We start from the raw sequence: 20864 nt of genomic DNA on the forward strand, positions 1-20864 counted from the left end.
TAGCTTTACTGTCTACCATATATCACATGTGTAAATGTTACCTATTTATAATATCTTCAAAGTGCTAAAGATAGTAAAATTAAAATATATTCATTGTCACAGCATAACCACAACTATGGTTATAAACCATACTGATTTTTTTTTTTTTGGCTGTAGTATGGATTATTTCACTGACATCAGATTTTTGCCTAATTAAAGTCAAAATGCAAATGTTTGAAAAACCCAACAACCAACTTTGATATGTGAAAATAAGAGCAGATGACATTACTACCATCATTTAACAAGAATAGCCCCAGTATTCAGCTGCTTACTGAATATGTCCACTGAGATTTCTGAGAATTCTGAAATTGTATGCAGCTTTTTATATTTGTATGAATGTTTGCATTTGGGGGAGGGTCCATGACTTGGATTAGATTTTCTAAGGAGTCTGTCATAAAGGTTAAGAACTTCTTTTCTAAACAAGCCCCATCCCACTAAATAGGCCTACTTGTTTCTTAAACATCCTGTTTGCCAGTCCCCATGCTTTCAGTCTCTACTTCTCCAGTCCCCAACTGAGCTCTTCCTCTCACCCCACCCATCCTCTAAGATCCAGCCTTCTCCACAAGGCATGACATAATGCCCCAGCCCTCAGTATTGCAGACTTTGAATTTCTGTCCCATTCATTTGACAGCTAAGCTGCTCTGTCCTGTATTGTTATCTTTTCATGTATTGTTCCCTACCCCCGACTCCCAGACTATAAAATGCCTCAGTGTAAAAACTATCAATACATCTTTTCTTTTCTTTATTTTTGGCCACACCGCTCAGCATTCAGGATCTTAGTTCCCTGACCAGGGATCGAACCCATACCCCCGGCCATAGAGGCACAGAGTCTCAACCACTGGACCGCCAGAGAAGTCCCCAAGAACTACATCTTTTACATTGGGAGATTGGGATTTACATATACACCCTACTATATATAAAATAGATAACTAATAAGAGCCTACTGTATAGCACAGGGAACGCTACTCAATACTCTGTAATGGCCTATATGGGAAAAGAATCTAAAAAAGAGTGGATATATGTACATGTGTAACTGACTCACTTTGCTGTACACCTGAAACTAACACAACATTGTAAATCAACTATACTCCAATAAAAATTTTTTTAAAAAGGACTACATCTTTTTTTTTCTACATTCCCAGCGAATAACTTGCACACTAAACATCCTTTGGTAAGTACTCAGTGTACACCCTTATTGTTCCTAACAATGCCCAGGAATAGCCAAGTCCTGTGTTAGATGCTGTTTCTTGATAGCCCTAGGAGCCTTTATGGAAAGTATGTAATGAAAAACTTATATTCGGATAATCATTCATCTAGGTACAAGGTATTTTGCTTAATACTGACTTAAGGAGTCCTTATGGTTTTTTCCTCTGTTAACAGTGGAACGAACCATGCTAGACTTTCCCCAGCACGTCTCCTCTGACAAAGAAGTACGAGCAGCAAGTACAGAAGCAGACAAAAGACTTTCTCGTTTTGATATCGAGATGAGCATGAGAGAAGATATCTTTCTGAGAATTGTTCATTTAAAGGTAAATGATCTTATAATTCCCTTTAAAAGGAAAAAAAAAAACTGACAATAAATAAGTGAAAACCTTTGACCAATGATAAAAAGTATTTGAATGTTCCTAGATTTTGTTTCTAATTATTATGATAGTGGGCACAACATAGTGTTATATCACTTAGGTTTATGTTAAGTTACTAATTACATTCACTTAAAATTTTTAAGACCAAGTATTAAAAGAGTGTATATTCATAAATCTAAGGCTTTTTAGCCATCATGAACTTAATGGTTTGATGTAAAAACCTCTTTGAATTTTCAAAATTTTGCAAGGTTTATATTAGATCAGATCAACTAGAAGCGAATGGAGTTGAGTTATCTATAAATATCATGTGGTTTTGGCCATAATAATGATGACATACTGTTGATGCTGCATGCCAGAGACATTCCTATCTGTCATCCTTACATTTTTCAGGACTCACAGAAATTATGGATTAAGAAAGCTCTAAGTGGGTCTGCCTTGAGTATTTCAGGTCTTTTCATCAACGATGTTGGTTTGCTTCGTAGCATTTTCATCATGTCTTTGCTTTGAATTTTTATTTTCATGGAACTCAGCAATTTGTTTGGAAAACAACCAGTGTTTTACAATCCTAGGCATTTTTGTTTAATTTTGCACGTTGTATATGCAAAATCTCAAAATTTGTGTTCTTTTTAGCAAGTTATGACAGGAATTGAAATAAAAAGCAGTTTTATTTCAAATGTTTTATTTGTAACTCACTGTAGAATATGTAATCCAGAATTTATTTAGGCATGTAAGACGTACATGCTGCCTATTTTCTAATGTCAGACAAACATTTTTCACCCTTAATTTATGTTCATCTATGATGGTTCATAATTGTTCATCTTTGGCACTGTAAAAATAACAAATTAAAATAACTATGACTATTTTTTGCTAGTTAAATTGTTCTCTTTTCAACTTTTAGCTTCACTTGTTATTCTGTACAATTCAAATCATGGCCCTTATAGTCTCCTATTTTTATTTAATCCCAAAACAATCTAATTTCTTTTCTATCTGGATATTATATATGTACTGTAGAGCTTTTCCCCCACATTTCTAATTTCCTTTGATTAATTCTTTTTTCATCCTGACTTCTAAGTTCTCATTTGGGATTTTCTAGCCTCAAAAAGGTATTGCAATCTTAATGTTATTGAGTCTAATGTTTTTGTTACTTTTCCACTGTTTCTGATTCTTACAAATGTTATCAAGATATGGGAGGTTTGTCGCTTTAGATTTCTTTGTTAAACTTTTAAATATTGTATGTATTGGCCTCTGATCCCACTAAATTTGGGAACAGATTGCTGCCTGCGTAGTAGACGAGACAGCAGCCTAGTACACTGTAAGTGACCTCATAAATGCCAGTGCATGTATCAGATTTGTTCATTTACTTGAGCTGGTTCACTTCAGTGTTTTATTATATTAGTTTATAATAGTTTCAGATTTAGTTCCATAATGTTTCCTCTTTCCACAGGAGTTTATTCTCATGCATGTGGATTATTGTGTGAACAATTTCAGGGGCATTTAGAATGTTAAGGCTACATCAGAATAATTTTAAAAATAACTATTGTGTTTGTTTATGAATTGGAGCTTATTTGGTGAATTTAAATACCTTCCTTGACAAATAGTTACATTTTTTAGTCAGTATTTTTAAAAATCTGGAACTATCAGAATCAGTTTTCTGCTAGAGTTGGCCACTTTAATAGATGGTAAATCTCATCCCATTCATAACTAAAGGACAAAGTTAGATATATCTAAATCCTGTATTTAATTTTTCCTGTAACACTGTAAATAAAATAGGGCTACCATGATATAATACATGAAGCCTTCCTTAGGCTGGGTAATAGGATCTTAAATTTATGTAGAGTCATCAATTTCAGGCATGCTCTCCTAAAATGAGGGTGCTCTGAATAATATGGAGGTCTCAAGATACCACCAATGTAGGCAATAATCAAATGTATTATCTTAATTAGAGATAAAATGTTATTTTAGCTCTTATGTTATTTTTCACTTAATATTGATGAATAGAAATGTGAAATTACTTTTGCCACAGTTCTTTATGGCAAAATCTGTGCTCAGTAAACATCCTATTTATCTGTTGATGTACAATATGTAACTCTAAAGCTTAGTGGCTGAACATAGCAACAATCATTTTATGTTCTCTCATAGTTTCTGTGGATCAGGAATTCAGGAAGGTATTAGTTGGGCAACTCTGGGGTCTTGCATGTGGTTTCAGGCAGTGGTGGCTGGAGCTGGAGCATGTAGAGGCTAACGAGTTATCTCTGTCTTCATGTCCCCCTAGGGCACCTCCATGTAGTGTCTTTATGTAGGCTAATTTGGACTTCCTCACAGCATGACAGCGTCAGGGTGGTAGGACTTCTTTCATGGAGACAGAGGGCTTCAACGCGGATGTTACAATTAACTACACAGAAGCTGCATTGCATTTTATGACCTGTCTCAGAAGTCATGTACCATCACTTCTGCAATACCATACTGATGGACTAGTCGCTGTGATCTACCCGGATTCAAGGGCCACCACATCACAGTCTAGGAAGCATCATCTGATTTGCAGTCATGTTTCAAAACCTTTAAAATAAGCAATTTGTTGACTAAATGGATAGATGAAATCATAGTAGAGCATGAGACTAACCAGTGTGCTGTAGTCTTCCTACCTCCTTCCCAAGTGTGGCTAGTAATACAACTTTACATTTGTATAGCAATATAGTTATCTAAGTTAACTTTTATACCAATCTTGTGAAGTATCCCTTTTTATTAGTAGAGAAACTGAGGCTCAGAAATGGTAACTTTCCAGGAGCCATAGAAGTGGCTGGTAAATGTTTGCCAGAAATCATGTAGACTTTACACTAAAACCTCAAGGGAGGGACGTGTCGCATTTGATTCTATTTTGCATCTCTGGCAGAGTGCCTGGTACAAAGTACAGTAAACACTTAATAAATGTTCTTCAAACTAGAGTGAGAAACAGTGACAGATCCAAAAAATAGGTCTTCAGTAATTGATGCAAGGACATGGGTTATCCATGTGGGGTAAAAAATACTGGATTGCTCTTCACAACTAAATGAAAAACAATCCCTAATGGATTAAAGTCTTAAAAAGTTAAACTTTAAAGCTTCCGGAAGTTTATATAGAAATATACCTTTATGATATCTGATCAGGGAAGTATTTCTTAAGACACCAAAAGTGCTAACTATAAAATATAAGGCTGATAAACATGACTACATTAAAATAAAGAACTTTAATTAATAAAGTGAAAAGACGCTAATACAAAAAAAATACTCAAATACTAAAAAAAAAAGAAATTTACAAAATATGAAACTAGGGCTTCCCTGGTGGCGCAGTGGTTGAGAGTCCGCCTGCCGGTGCAGGGGACACGGGTTCGTGCCCCGGTCCGGGAAGATCCCACATGCCGCGGAGCAGCTGGGCCCATGAGCCATGGCCGCTGAGCCTGCGCGTCCGGAGCCTGTGCTCCACAACGGGAGAGGTCACAACAGTGAGAGGCCCGTGTACTGAAAAAAAAAAAAAAAAAAAATGAAACTAGCAAAGCATTAGTACCTAGGATTTATAAAGAGCTACTGTAATCAGTAAAAAAGACAAACATCCCAATAGAAAAATGGGCAGATGACATGAAAGTTATTTCAGATGAAACACAAATGGCAGTTAAACATATGAAAAGATGTTTAACCTCATTAAGTCAGGGAAGTTCAAATAAAGACTGCAATAAGATACCATTTTTCACTCACCAGATTGGCAAAAATGAACAAGTCTGACAATGCCAAGTATCTGTGTGGATGTGAATCAATGGGAATATTTGTGCACTGCTAGTAAAGGTGTAAAATTATTTTTTAAATAATAGTAATAACTAATTCGGAGAAAAATCTAATATTATGAAGTTGGATCTTACATTCTCCGTAACTTAGCATACCCTCCCCACCCCCACCTCAGCATTTACCTAGAAATAGGTTTGCATTTGTTCACAGGTGACATGGGACATGTATTCGTAACAACATTATGTATAATAGCAAGACACTGAAACAACTCAGATTTCCATCAACAGGAAAATGGAGCAATAAATTGTAGTAGATTTACAATGGGATGTTTTATAGCAGTGAAGGAAATAAACTACAGCAACATGCAACAGCATGGCTGAATCTTAGGAACAACGAAAGAAAAAAGAAATTGCAGAACACTGCATACAACATGATATCGTTTAAAAATAAAAGGTTTGTACTAATAAAAATAAAAAAATAATAAAAAGGCCAAAAAGGAGCAAAACTAAACAATGTATACGTAAGTGGTAATACTGGAAGAAAATGTGTAACACAAAATTCAAGAGAGTGGTTACCTGTTACATAGATAAAGGCAATAGTGTTTTAATATTGTATTTCATAAGTATAAGGGTGGATTTAATTTGTTTTCAAAACATATATATGTAGTTATAGTCATTTGTAGATTTCAAATATTACAAAAACATATAACATTTAATGTATCCTTAATTCTAAAATTAATTCTGAATTTTCTAGAAGAAAAAAAAAGTGAAAAACAAGGATGTCCTCATCCCTTTAGCTAAAACATGTCCAGGTATCAAAAGCCAGCAGTATGGACTCAAGTCTTGGTGTTTCCCTGGGCTGACAAAGACTTCTCGATCATTGGCTAAAAAGCCTGCAAAGATCAAAAAAGCCACACTGGTGAGAAAAAAATGTACAATGTCTCCATGTTGAAACAATCCAGGCCTGTAATATTTTATTCCAGTGGCCTACTGAGTAGTAAGTACAGGAAAGGGATTCTTTAGTGAAATTGAGTGAATTATACAAGCTAAATTGAGAACTACAATTACCTATTGTAATATTATTTATATTTTTCAGAGCTGTGGAACTTGGTCTTTGCCAGTTCGTCTTAGCCAATTAGTAATTTAAACAGAAAAGTTTTAATGTTACAGTGTAAATGAATAGGTCACAGGATTAAGTATAGATGCTTTTAAGCATGTGATCTACCAGCTGTGGAAGAATCAGTGCCTTAAAACCACGGTTTAAAAAAAAAAAGAGAGAGAAAACAAAAATTTTTTTTGAAGAGGAAAAGCTGTGTCCAAATTTCAACATAGCAGTGGTAATTCCCTCTACTTACCATGCCTTCTTGATTTTGAAATGCGTAAGTCTAGTCGTTGGTCATAATACTACTGAACCTTGTACCTTTGTCAGGCTCTTAAAAGCCAAGGGATCCTATATAAAGCATCAACTACCTTGCCTTAGTTTCCCTGTTAGCCAGTTGTCCCTCTTCTGTGCTTCTCAAGTACAATACTTACTCTCTTTTCACTCACTACATGATATTAACATTATTTGCTGATATATCTTTTTTTCCCTTCATGTGATTTAAAGAGCCTCAAGGATATTCATCTTTGTTTTCCTAGTGCCTGACGTAAATTGGAGCTCAGTAAATGGTTGTTGAATGGAACAGAACTAGTCTCAGTTAAAATGTGTCTTCATGCAGTGCGGTACCCCTCTCCGTGTCCTCACTCTGCCTGTGGCCCACTCAAAAGCAGAGACTCATGATAGGGTATTGAGTTAGGAGTCAGCAAGAGGCCTTTCTGCAGCCCTCCTGTCCAGAGTGTAGGCAGCTGCCTAAGAACATCCTCTTCACAGTAGTAGGATAGAAACCTGATAGCAAAAAAAAAAAAAAGAAAGAAAGAAACCTGACAGCAAATGTGATTGAAAAAACAAAACAAAACGAAAAAAAGGGAAAGACACTGCAAATATAAAAGAATTTATTTCTATCCCCATTTTTACCACTAAACAGCTGTGTGATATTGGAGAAATCATTTAACCTCAGTTTTCTTGTCTGTGAAATTAGTATATAAACATACATGTAAGAACGTGTGTGTGTATGCACTCACACTTTTATATAAAAGTTCTTAGTTACAGGAGGAAGATGGGGAAAACTAAATCTTGTCATCACAGAGTTTAAAATAAGATCCCCTGCTGTCAGATTATATAAATTTGAAAATTACTTCAGAGAACTTTAGCTCCCTACTCCCCCAAAGAGGCATGAGACCTGGTTCAGATTCAAGGGGATTAAATTCTTTTTCAGGAAGGAAGATGCAACTGCGGCAGAGCAGTGTAGAAGTGTTGGCTGATTCCCTCTTAGAAAATCCTTGGGCAGGAATTCTGACCTTGCCTGGAGATTATAAGGGAGAATATTATTATGATCAGCTTTGGCACAGGAATGTGCTTTAGAAGCACATTTTAGACATGCTTTACTCCTACCAGAGCCCTCCGGAGGTTTCCCAAGACCTCAGAGTCTGACTGGCAAAGGGTGTCTGGATATAATTGAATCAGATTTTTGCTAAGTGTCATTTTTGTGGTAAGTCGAATATTTCAGTACAGGTAATTTGTTCATATTTAATTAGACCTAATTCAGAGCTGATTTTTCTCAGAACATCCTTCTACCTGTTTACACTTGGATTACCTATTTGGGGAGATAGGTAGTTTTACCTAATTTAGACCAAGAGTTGTGAGTTTACTGTGCCGAGTACACTTTCAGGCTTTCTGAAGTAGCAGCCCTGCTACTCCCAGATATGGCAAGTCCAGGCCCACTGAGTATGAGAGCCCATCCTGATCAAGCATTGGAGTAGAGTAAGAATTCTGCTTACATCAGCTGGTGAGGCTTATGATGAGCCTCTGTCCTAAGCTCAGGGCCACATGTGACCAGGTGAATGCCAGGAACCCAAAAACCCATGCTACTGTCCAGCTGTGTGCCTTGCTTCTGCCTTGGCGCACTGCCCAGGTGGGAAGGTCCCCTGCTCTGGACCTCAACCTGATCACTTGGGTCCTCACAGTGTACCCAACCCTTGCCGGGCCCTGCTCACCAGTGATTTTTTTTTCCTCTCTTCCACTGCATATAGCTACTGCCTAGATTCTCCCCAATCTTACAACCTGGAGTATCATCCTGTCTAGGGACTCCTGTTGCCATGCCCCATATCTCAGAACAGACTTCCTGGTGCTGTTAAAGCCAGCCTCAGTCAACCCACGTTAATCACATCCATATGAACACTGTGATTTGAACTGCTGGCCGTCTCTGAGGGAATCAGCCCACAGCCCAGCTATCTCCCTAGCCATTCTGGGTTTCTTGCCATTGCAGGCACCTGCTGCCGGGATCCCAGTATGTGCCAATACCAGCTAGGGAGGGTTCCCACTCCACTCATGCCAGCGTGCTCAGAAATTCTCCAAGGGCACAGAAGGGGTTATTATGGAAGAAGGGGTTATTATGGAAAAAGGGGTCTAACAGTTCTCTGACCCTACTGAGAATAAACTCAGAGGAAACTGTGAGTAATATATGCATAACAAGTGCTTTAGTACTATGACAAAATTATTTATTGGCAGGTAAAGTGAGATACAGATTGTTGTATTAAGTAGGACCCTCAGTTAAAATACAACTCCGTTAAAAAAAAAAAAAAAAAAAATACAACTCCGTTTACCTGCTGCAACAAAATATAAAAAATGACAGACCTATTGCAGCAAGAGCCTTTTACCAGCAGTCTAAAATGCAGACTCTAAAGCTAAGCACAGTCCTTTTAAAGATCTGATTAGGTGGGAAAATATAAAGCTTGGGGTGAACAGCCCAAGTCTTTCACGGAGAGAGTGCAACCAGAGTAGGTCTCTGAGGCTGAGAGGGCTCTAAGGCTCTAGAGAGAGAAGTCCCTCGTTGGCTCTCAACCACACTGAATCCTTTGCACCTGTTGAATCTGTCTGGAGCCCCTTTCCTCCCCGGGACCACAAACTAACCAGCCACCCAGATGTGCCATGTATATTCTGCCACGTATTTTGAAGATACTTGGAAAAATCTGGTATGTTTACTACCTTGCTGTGGCCGGGGGAATTTTCCACTCTCCTTTAGAGCCCTCCGTCCTTTTGAGTGAGTGTTGTTTGCGTTGCTACATGTAGGTTCACATGTACTGTCCAGCTCTCCTCCTCTTTGTGCAGTGCTAACTCATTTTCCCCAGATACTTGTCCATATGCAGCTTGATGTGGTCCCTTGATCTCTCTTACCAAATGACAGTAAGGCATTTTTGAAGTGTTGTAAGCCTTTTGCTGGGGTTCTATCCAGCTGTCCTTGTTTAGTATGTTGGCAAAAGAGTCCTCTCCATTTTTGTAGAATTTGCCCATTATTTCTATTTTTGCCTCTCAAGTGGAACCAGGTTAGCAAACGATAGAAAATTAAATCCAGATGATTTGTGATAAGAAATATGTTTTGTGAAAAGGACTACTCAGTCATAAAGAATGTTTTATGAGATTATGCAAATGTTCCCTATTATCACATTTTCAAGTGGTACAGGCACGCTTGATTCTGATGCAAGGCAAGGAAATTCTGGTTAGCTTTTTATTTATTTAATTTTTCAGTTTTAAATAAGCAGAAGCTCACTAAAGCATAAAAGAACATAGGTTTTCAAAAAGACCTGCCTCATAATCACCTATGTACTTCATAGCCCACCAGAGATGATGCATAAATTTTGCTGTGGCCTCATAGTTTATAATTTACCCATGCACTGTTGTAACAGAAATCAAAGAGGTTGTCACATTCTTTAATTTCAGGAAACGTGTGATCTGGGAAAGATAAAGCCTGAAGCCAGACGATACTTGGAAAAATCAGTGAAAATGGGGAAAAGGAATGGGCTCCATCTTCCAGAACAAGTACAAAATGTGAGTTTGTTTCCTTTTCTTATTAGACAACAAAAGAATAAATAAAACAAAATACAACAAAAAACAGGAAATAGGGAAACACGTGTTTGTAATATGGGATACAACCCATAATACAAATCAGTTTACAACGTATTTAGTAGTCAACGATTTTAAATTCCACAACTCCTATTAACCTCATGATGACTGACAAACAACTGATAACTTAATTGTTCTTTAATCCTGTCAAGGTTTTATTTGTTTCATGTGTGCCAGGCTTATTTTCCCTGCTCTAGTGCTAGTTCAGATCTTAATAGTTGATTTGTATTCTTACCCCTTGTTCGTAAAGAGATAGGGCACTGGTAATAAAATCCCTATGATGGAGAGTTTTCAAACCAGCATTTTGGAATGGAGTACCCTGTGAGTGATATATGCTCCTTAAAGGCAGAGAGATTAGCTTTTCAGACTTTCTCCTTTGTCTAATACCATTCAGATCTCTCAGTTTCAGAAGTAAACTCAGCTGCAGAATTAACTCATTCTTCTGGACAGGATATATAACCCATGATTTATTTCCAGGTTATTCTTCTTGCCAGTAGAACTGGAAATAAGTTGGAAAGAAATTCAAACCAAGTGATGTAAGCATGGTAGATACATGTGAAAGCACCACTGAGATGTGGGCACCTTTCCTCCACCAAAATGCCCTTCAGACACCTTGTATCTTCTTCATCCTAGTTACAGGAGAAGTGTGACTGATCTCGCTTTGCCTTCATGAACATTATATTAGTCAACCCTGTTGAAACAGTCCAAACAATAGAAGAATTTTATTTGCTTGTATAAGCGGAAGATCCAGAGGTAGTTAGGGTTCAGGAGTTAGTTTGAGTCAGATGCTCAGTGGTGTCATTGGCCACCTGATTTTTCTATTTCTCTACTCTGTCTCCTTCAGTGTTAGTTTTCCAAAGGCTGGCTTCCTTTTATTACTAAAATGGCTGCAAATATAAAAACCCCACCATCCAGAAGGACATAGAGAAGCCTCCATTAGACCTCCCCTCATGTCTTAATGGCCCAGATGGGATCACATGCCTAATCCTGAATCCTTCTTTAGTCAGGGGAATGCCAGGCCTGGGTTCCCTGAACCAGTCACTGCTGCAGTGAGGATGGGATTACCTGATTGGTGTAGAGGTCACACCCTGGACTTCAGATAGGATCCAGTCCCACCTAAATTGCATGGCTGCTGTAGAGTTGGGGAGAAGTGGAAGGGAGCTGGGGACACGACCAGAGTGTCCAAAAATGACACTGCACAGTATGTGTTAAGTCTCAAATTTATTGTGTATACGAATTACCTGGAGGGCTTGTTAAAGCTCTGATTATACAGGGCCCCACCTCTGAGAGTTTGTTTCAGCAGGTTTGGTATGGGTCTCAAAATTGGCATTTTTGGACTTGGGTGGTGCAGTGGTTAAGAATCAGCCTGCCAATGCAGGGGACACGGGTTCGAGCCCTGGTCCAGGAAGATCCCACATGCTGCGGAGCAACTAAGCCCGTGCGCCACAACTTCTGAGCCTGTGCTCTGGAGCCCGCGTGCCACAACTACTGAGCGCGTGTGCCACAACTACTGAAGCCCACATGCCTAGAGCCCGTGCTCCGCAACAGAAGAAGCCACCGCAATGAGAAGCCAGCACCCTGCAATGAAGAGTAGCCCCCGCTCGCTGCAACTAGAGAAAGCCCGCACACAGCAACAAAGACCCAACGCAGCCAAAAATAAATAAATAAATAAATTTATTTTTTTTTAAAGAAAGAGGGCATTTCTAACAAGTTCCCAGGTGATGTTGATGCTTCTAGTCAGAAGCATACTTTGAGAAAGTGTGTGGTTTATGTAAGTTTTATTATCTAGCACTTTTAGAAGAGTGGGACAGGTTAATAAATTATCTCATGTGTTTTCTTGTGGTGTTCTTTCTGTTGCTTCCTTTGATCTCCCAACTAATACTTTTTTTCCTACCTAGTACTTTTTATGTAAATGTTAGGGCCCATAAATTGCTTTTATTTGCAAACGGTCTATAAAACTAAGACATATCTTGTTTTCCAAAGGAACCATAGAAGTAATTACTCAGTTCTTAGCTCTTGGCTTACTTCAGTACCCAATACTGATTTACTAAATTAAAATTTAGAATTTGGAAAGATTAGAAGTGTTAATTATTAACAGGCTACTAGATTCATTTATTCACTCAGCAAGCTACTTATTGTGTATGTGCTATATGCCAGACTTTGCTTTGACTATACCTCCTCAATGTATTTAGTTCTTACAAATTTACGCGTAATTTCTAACACATCACCAGGATTGCTTTTTTGTACATATTACATACAAATACTCAGGGACACAATGTAGAAGATTGCAGAAAACTATGGTTTCAAGCGCATCTCTAAGAAAGTACTTCCTGAGAGTTGGGTACAGAACCCAGTCTTCATATAAAAGTGAAACTTACTTGACTGATGGCAATAAAAATGAAAATTTCATTTTATTGTTAAGGTCCTGTATTTGTATCTTTGTTTCAGGAAATTAAAGCAATGAAGAAAAGAATGAGTGAGCTATGTATTGACTTTAACAAAAACCTCAATGAGGATGATACCTTCCTTGAATTTTCCAAGGCTGAACTTGGTAAAGTTTTGTTGTTTTTTAGATTAAATCTGTAATTTAGGCAAATAATGTCACCTCACAGTTTGCCAAATCAAAGTTAGAAGAATTCTTTTTAAAATGTACCTTCTACAGAACCCACCACCCCTTCTAAAAAAAACACAACCAAACCACATCTAGATTTTAGGCTATAAGAATGTATACTGTTTCTAGAGACAGTCCAGAAGAAATTTCATAATCTTTCTTGGTAACTCATGCTAGCGTTTAACAGCCTTCAGTGCTTTGAATTTTTTTTTGCCTCGCAATGTCCTCTACATTGTAACTTAAACTAGTCTTTCCTTATTCTGTGATGGATTTTTCTTGGCTTAATTTTGCCTGTTCTTCATCAAAATGCCATCTATACAAGTGCACTGAAGCCTGTTCACATTTTGAATTACCGTCTCCCAGGCCACCTGTCCACTAACTGCCACCCCCATTACAATAACGTCAAAGCGATATTATAAGGATTGTCATTATTTTACTTGAATTTCAGTTACTCCACAAAATTCCTAGAGCTTCTTAAAGGCACCATGCCAATGCTAAATAAACCAATAATGAGTGGAAAAATTGAAGTATGAGAAAATGATTTTTTTGCAGGTGCTCTTCCTGATGATTTCATTGACAGTTTGGAAAAGACAGATGATGACAAGTATAAAATTACCTTAAAATATCCACACTATTTTCCTGTCATGAAGAAATGTTGTATCCCTGAAACCAGAAGGAAGATGGAAATGGCTTTTAATACAAGATGCAAAGAGGTACTATAAATGTTTGTCTTTCTTTTGTTTTTATGGAAATTTTTAAGAAAAATGTTTGCTTTGTTTGCCAATGTTGAATCAGAGGTTGATTCCTCTGTGTGAATTTCTATTTGTGTGAAGGTTATGCCTCCTAAATCCTCAGACTTACAAGACACCTTTTTCCTTGTTCATTGGCAACCTGCTTGGTATGGCCATAGGCTAAGCTGTTCTAATACAAATAGAATGGATTAAAGAAACTAAAAGTTGTATTCTTCTTCCAAGTCAGCAGTCCAGGGCTGGCGGGATACCTCTCTCTCCTCAACAAGTGACTTCTAAGGCAGTTGTCACCATTTTCCAGCCTGTTGGGAAGAGGGAAAATAAAACACAGAGCAAGCATCTTTAAGAAGAAGACCTGGAAGTGACATCCATCAACTCTACTCACATCCCATTGACCCAAATTCCATCATATAACTGTATCTAGCTGCAGGGGACACTGGGAAATATAGTCTTCAGTTGATAGCCATTTGCTCAGCTGAGGGCATTCTATTACTAAAAGGAAAAAAAGGAAGAATTAGAAATGAATTCTAAGAGTCAACTAGCCAGCTTCACCACAGTCTGCCTCTCTGGCTATCCTAGTAATCTTGAGCACCCTTTTTTTCCCCACATAGAACCCATTCACCATATGTCAGATCCCAACCAGTTACTGCCTTTAGCTCAAAGACCAGGATCTGTGAGTGGCACATGGTCCTCCCCAGTTATACCTTCTCGTGATCTGGCCGCATGTGAAAGGTTGGAAAACTTGTCTGGCTTGCTCACCTCCAACACGTACCCAGTGGTAGAATAGGAACAGAAAACCACACTAAAGACTCCCATTTGGAAAAGGAAAGAATGGGAAACAAAGCAAGCCCATACCAATTTTCAGAAACAATTTGGCAGGAATTGTGAAGATTCCGAGCTCTGGTGAAGTTCCTGGGATAGCCCGTTGGACTTACTTGGGTCTCCTTTCTAGCAGGAATTCCTTTAGCAATTGTATGCCGTGGCCCCTGGTTTTGCCTGCAGGGAATTCTTTCTTGTCCGTTACCCTCCATGACCATATATCCTGGGCAGCTGCTGGTATAGATTCCTGCTGACGCCAGTTTTGAAGCCAGGGGGTTGCTTTTGTAGGCCAGGCTTAATGATATCTTTGGTAATAAAATTCCCTCAGAAACTTAATCGCTTTCTTATCTGTTTGCTTCCAATCAGATTCATGTTAAAATAACAACACCCAGATAACCGCTTTTTGTCACAGTCCTCAAATCCACCATATCTTTTCTTATATACGGTCTCCTGTATGGTGTCCATCCTGCTGTTCTTCAGTTTAATGGGGTCTGCTTCAGGGCCCCCTGCAACAGTAGGCTTGAGGAAGAAGGCAGCACCCTCACACTAATCTTCACAGTTCAGTAACTCTGAGTGGCAGTCTTTTCTCCTGGTCTCTGGAGAACAGAGCAATTACCTTTTCCAGTCACCTGAAGCCCCACATCAGGGGTCACAGGCAGAAGCTCTCTTAGCAGAACTCTTTTCCCTCCATCTTTGCAAACTGACAGCTCACTTGAGCTGTCTCTCATGTAATCAATCTTTCCAAAAGCAACAAATACCAACAAACAGACACCAACATTATTAGTTTTCCCAAACAGTTGCCCTAGAGCTAAGACTCAGTAGGTGACTGGCCTGCCTTCCAAGTTATGGCGAGCAACAATTTTAACAAATGTTATCCATGATATCATGAGGATTACCAGCTTCCCGCTTGACAGCATCTGTGTCCTCACCTTCCATTCCTGTACATTTTTCATTTTGGTTATAGCAGCACCCTATTCCTACTGTTAGTCTCTGTGGGTATTAGGCTTCAGGTTAAATAAAATGTGCAAGGTCAACCAAAAGCACAGTGACTCAAATAAGCTAAAAGTTATTTTTCTTCAGAAAGGATTAGTGGATACCAGGGGCTGGGAGACTGGGGAATTATTGCTTAATGGTTACCAAGTTTCTGTTTAGGGTGTTAGAAAAGTCTTGGAAACAGTGGTAATGGTTGCACAACAGTGTAAATTATAATTGGTGCCATTGAATTGTACACTTAAAAATGGGCTAAAACGGTATATTTTGTGTTAGGTATGTTTTACTACACCTTTTTTTAAGGTTTATTTCTCTTGCAACTAACAGTACAGAGGTGAGGGGTCCAGAGCTGGAAGACAGCTCTGCTGTCCTTAGTATGTGACATCCAAGGTCATTGTTCTCATCTTCAGTTCACAGCTAGCAAGACAAGCATCTATAAAGAGATGACCCAGAAATTTCACTTATCACCTCATTCGTATTCCATTGTCCCATTGTGTATCACATGGCCACAGCTAGCTTTAAGAAAGGCTGGGAAAGGTAGTCAGGAGACTGTGTGTCCAGCAAAAACTCAGAGAATTCTGTTACTGAAAGGAAGAATGGGGGAATTGATATTAGGAAAAAATTGGCAGTCTAGGGAGAAGGTCTAGGGAAACTGAAGAACGGGGCCAAGACTAGTTTGAAAGACTCAAACTACTTAACTTTAGAACTTGGAGAATTGTATTATGTGTTTCTCATATCCACGTTTCCATTCTCGTTTTAAAATAATAATAATATAATTATATGGTGTTTGCTCTTGTGCCAGGAGTTTTTCTATGCATTTTACTTATATTCTCACTTAATCTGCATGATCACCCTATGATGTAGCTACTTTTATTATCTACGTCTTGCAGATGAGAAAACTGAGGCTTAGGAAGATTAAGGGACTTGCCAATAATTAGACAACTAGTAAATGGTGGAGCCAAATTTTGAACCCTGGTAGTCTGACCTCGGAGTGTGATCTTCCTTAGAAGCATGTCTATAAATAATTGGATGATTTAATAGTAGTTTTTCTTTGATCTCAACGTTTATTTACTTCCTCTAGGAGATTATTTTTTCCTTTATTGTTAAGAAAACAATAAAGCAATATCATTATTTGCATTTTAATACAAATAAAATATATAAAATGTTTGTAATAATTTGAGCAAAATCCCTAGAACATTTTTAAGCATAGAGTTCTGTGGCGTTAAGTGTATTCACATTGTCGTGCAGCCATCGCCACCATACATCTCCAGAGCTTTTTCATCTTTCCCAGCTGAAACTCTGTACCCATCAAATACTAACTCCCCAGCCCCCCAGCCCCAGCCCCTGGCATACATCATTCTACTCTCTGTCTCTGTAAATTTTACTAATCTAAGAACCTCATGTAAGTAGAATCCATATAATAGTTGTCCTTTTGTGACTGACTTATTTCACGTAGCATAATGTCTTCTAGGTTTATCCATAATTTCACATGTGTCAAAATTTCTTTCCCTTTTAAGGCTGAATAATATTCCATTGTATGTATATATCACATCTTCTTTATCCATTCATCCATTGATGGACATTTAGGTTGCTTCTACCATTTAGCTATTATGAATAATGCTGCAGTGAACATGGGTATACAAATACCTGTTTGAGTCTCTGCGTCCATTTCTTTGGGATGTATACCCAGAAGTGGAATTTCTGGATCATATGGTAATTCTATGTTTAATTTTTTGAGAAATCATAATACTGTTTTCTACAGCAGCTGTACCATTTTACACTCTCATCAGATATAAAGGTTCCAAATTTTCCACATCCTCACCATTTATTATTTCTCTTTTTCTTATTTTTTAAAAAATTTTATTTATTTATTTTTGGCTACATTGGGTCTTCATTGCTGCACGTAGGCTTTTCTCTACTTGTGGCGAGTGGGGGCTACTCTTTGTTGCGGTGCGCTGGCTTCTCTTGTTGTGGAGCACAGGCTCTAAGCGTGCAGGCTTCAGTAGTTGAGCACGCAGGCTCAGTAGTTGTGGCTCGTGGGCTCTAGAGCACAGGCTTAGTAGTTGTGGCACACGGGCTTAGTTGCTCTGCGGCACGTGGGATCTTCCCAGACTAGGGCTCGAACCCGTGTCCCCTGCATTGGCAGGCGGATTCTTATCCACTGTGCCACCAGGGAAGTCCTTCCTTTTTTTTTAAATAGCCATACTTATGGGTGCAAAGTTAAAGTGGTAAATTTTGTATTATGTATATTTTACCACAATAAAAGAAAAATTATAAGTACCAATATTTTGTGCAGTATTGACGAGACTAAATGTGGAATCAGTATAGTCCTTAAGAATATCTTTTTAGGGGCAGAACGAGAATAAAGACGCAGACCTACTAAAGAACGGACTTGAGGACACGGGGAGGGGGAAGGGTAAGATGGGACAAAGTGAGAGAGTGGCATGGACGTATATACACTACCAAATGCAAAACTGATAGCTAGTGGGAAGCAGCCGCATAGCACAGGGAGATCAGCTCAGTGCTTTGCGACCACCTAGAGGGGTGGGATAGGGAGGGTAGGACGGAGGGAGATGCAAGAGGAAAGAGATACGGGGATATATGTATATGTATAGCTGATTCACTTTGTTATAAAGCAAAAACTAACATACCATTGTAAACCAATTATACTCCAATAACGATGTTAAAAAACAAAAGAATATGTTTTTACTCAAATTTAATAGTACCTAAAATTTCGTAAAGACCCTCATAGCTATCTCCTGAGACTTAAAAAGTCAGTTATTTCAGAAATAAAATTGGATCATGAATCCAGAAAAAAGTCTGCAACACTGTAATGGAATAATTTACTATAAGTTGAGATGGTCTAAAAATATTTGACAGTTTTACCAACCTGAAAGTAATGTAGAAACTCTTCTTTTTAGTGCTTTGGATCCAGTTAAGTATTAACCTTTATTTTGGATTTTTTTTTAATCTTTATTGGAGTATAATTGCTTTACAATGGTGTGTTAGTTTCTGCTTTATAACAAAGTGAATCAGTTATACATATACATATGTTCCCATATCTCTTTCCTCTTGCGTCTCCCTCCCTCCCACCCTCCCTAACCCACCGCTCTAGGTGGTCACAGAGCACCGAGCTCATCTCCCTGTGCTATGCGGCTGCTTCCCACTAGCTCTCTACTTTACGTTTGGTAGTGTATATATGTCCATGCCACTCTCTCACTTTGTCACAGCTTACCCTTCCCCCTCCCCATATCCTCAAGTCCATTCTCTAGTAGGTCTGTGTCTTTATTCCTGTCTTACCCCTAGGTTCTTCATGACATTTTTTTTTCTTAGATTCCATATATATGTGTTAGCATACGGTATTTGTCTTTCTCTTTCTGACTTACTTCACTCTGTATGACAGACTCTAGGTCCATCCACCTCATTACAAATAGCTCAATTTCGTTTCTTTTCATGGCTGAGGAATATTCCATTGTATATATGTGCCACATCTTTATCCATTCATCCGATGATGGACACTTAGATTGTTTCCATCTCCTGGCTATTGTAAATAGAGCTGCAATGAACATTTTGGTACATGACTGTTTTTGAATTATGGTTTTCTCAGGGTATATGCCCAGTAGTGGGATTGCTGAGTCATATGGTAGTTCTATTCGTAGTTTTTTAAGGAACCTCCATACTGTTCTCCATAGTGGCTGTACCAATTCACATTCCCACCAGCAGTGCAAGAGGGTTCCCTTTTCTGCACACCCTCTCCAGCATTTATTATTTCTAGATTTTTTGATCATGGCCATTTTGACTGGTGTGAGATGATTTCTCATTGTAGTTTTGATTTGCATTTCTCTAATGATTAATGAAGTTGAGCATTCTTTCATGTGTTTGTTGGCAGTCTGTATATGTTCTTTGGAGAAATGTCTATTTAGGTCTTCTGCCCATTTTTGGATTGGGTTGTTTGTTTTTTTGTTGTTGAGCTGCATGAGCTGCTTGTAAATTTTGGAGATTAATCCTTTGTCAGTTGCTTCATTTGAAAATATTTTCAACCATTCTGAGGGTTGTCTTTTGGTCTTGTTTATGGTTTCCTTTGCTGTGCAAAAGCTTTGAAGTTTCATTAGGTCCCATTTGTTTATTTTTGTTTTAATTTCCATTTCTCTAGGAGGTGGGTCAAAAAGGATCTTGCTGTGATTTATGTCATAGAGTGTTCTGCCTATGTTTTCCTCTAAGAGTTTGATAGTTTCTGGCCTTACATTTAGGTCTTTAATCCATTTTGAGCTTATTTTTGTGTATGGTGTTAGGGAGTGATCTAAACTCATACTATTACATGTACCTGTCCAGTTTTCCCAGCACCACTTATTGAAGAGGTTGTCCTTTCTCCACTGTACATTCCTACCTCCTTTATCACAGATAAGGTGACCATATGTGCGTGGGTTTATCTCTGGGCTTTCTATCCTGTTCCATTGGTCTATCTTTCTGTTTTTCTGCCAGTACCATACTGTCTTGATTACTGTAGCTTTGTAGTATAGTCTGAAGTCAGGGAGCCTGATTCCTCCAGCTCTGTTTTTCGTTCTCAAGATTGCTTTGGCTATTCAGGGTCTTTTGTGTTTCCATACAAATTGTGAAATTTTTTGTTCTAGTCCCGTGAAAAAGGCCAGTGGTAGTTTGATAGCGATTGCATTGAATCTGTAGATTGCTTTGGGTAGTAGAGTCATTTTCACAATGTTGATTCTTCCAATCCAAGAACATGCTATATCTCTCCATCTATTTGTATCATCCTTAATTTCCTTCATCAGTGTCTTATAATTTTCTGTATACAGGTCTTTTGTCTCTTTAGGTAGGTTTATTCCTAGATATTTTATTCTTTTTGTTGCAGTGGTAAATGGGAGTGTTTTCTTGATTTCACTTTCAGATTTTTCATCATTAGTTTATAGGAATGCCACAGATTTCTGTGCATTAATTTTGTATCCTGCTACTTTACCAAATTCATTGATTAGCTCTAGTAGTTTTCTGGTAGCATCTTTAGGATTCTCTATGTATAGTATCATGTCATCTGCAAACAGTGACAGCTTTACTTCTTCTTTTCCGATCTGGATTCCTTTTATTTCCTTTTCTTCTCTGATTGTTGTGGCTAAAACTTCCAGAACTATGTTGAATAAGAGTGGTGAGAGTGGGCAACCTTGACTTGTTCCTGATCTTAGTGGAAATGGTTTCAGTTTTTCACCATTGAGGACAATGTTGGCTGTGGGTTTGTCATATATGGCCTTTATTATGTTGAGGAAAGTTCCCTCTATGCCTACTTTCTGCAGGGTTTTTATCATAAATGGGT

General features: G+C 38.3%; 1 protein-coding gene across 7 annotated transcripts in view; it reads left to right on the forward strand.

Annotated features, from left to right (window-relative positions):
• NLN (neurolysin) overlaps positions 1-20864 on the forward strand; it is a 100021-nt gene that overhangs the window by 40414 nt on the left and 38743 nt on the right. For 6 of the 7 annotated variants that reach the window (XM_030844404.3, XM_030844442.3, XM_030844435.3 and 3 more), the window contains 4 exons: positions 1420-1568; positions 10193-10300; positions 12824-12926; positions 13539-13699. In XM_030844404.3, the coding sequence (XP_030700264.1) occupies positions 1420-1568; positions 10193-10300; positions 12824-12926; positions 13539-13699 (521 nt within the window). Of the gene's footprint in view, positions 1211-1419; positions 1569-10192; positions 10301-12823; positions 12927-13538; positions 13700-20864 lie in introns of all 7 variants that reach the window. The other variant, XM_060295822.2, reaches the window with a different exon arrangement.

The sequence above is a fragment of the Globicephala melas genome, chromosome 3, assembly GCF_963455315.2.
Source record: "Globicephala melas chromosome 3, mGloMel1.2, whole genome shotgun sequence".
NCBI lineage: Eukaryota > Metazoa > Chordata > Mammalia > Artiodactyla > Delphinidae > Globicephala > Globicephala melas.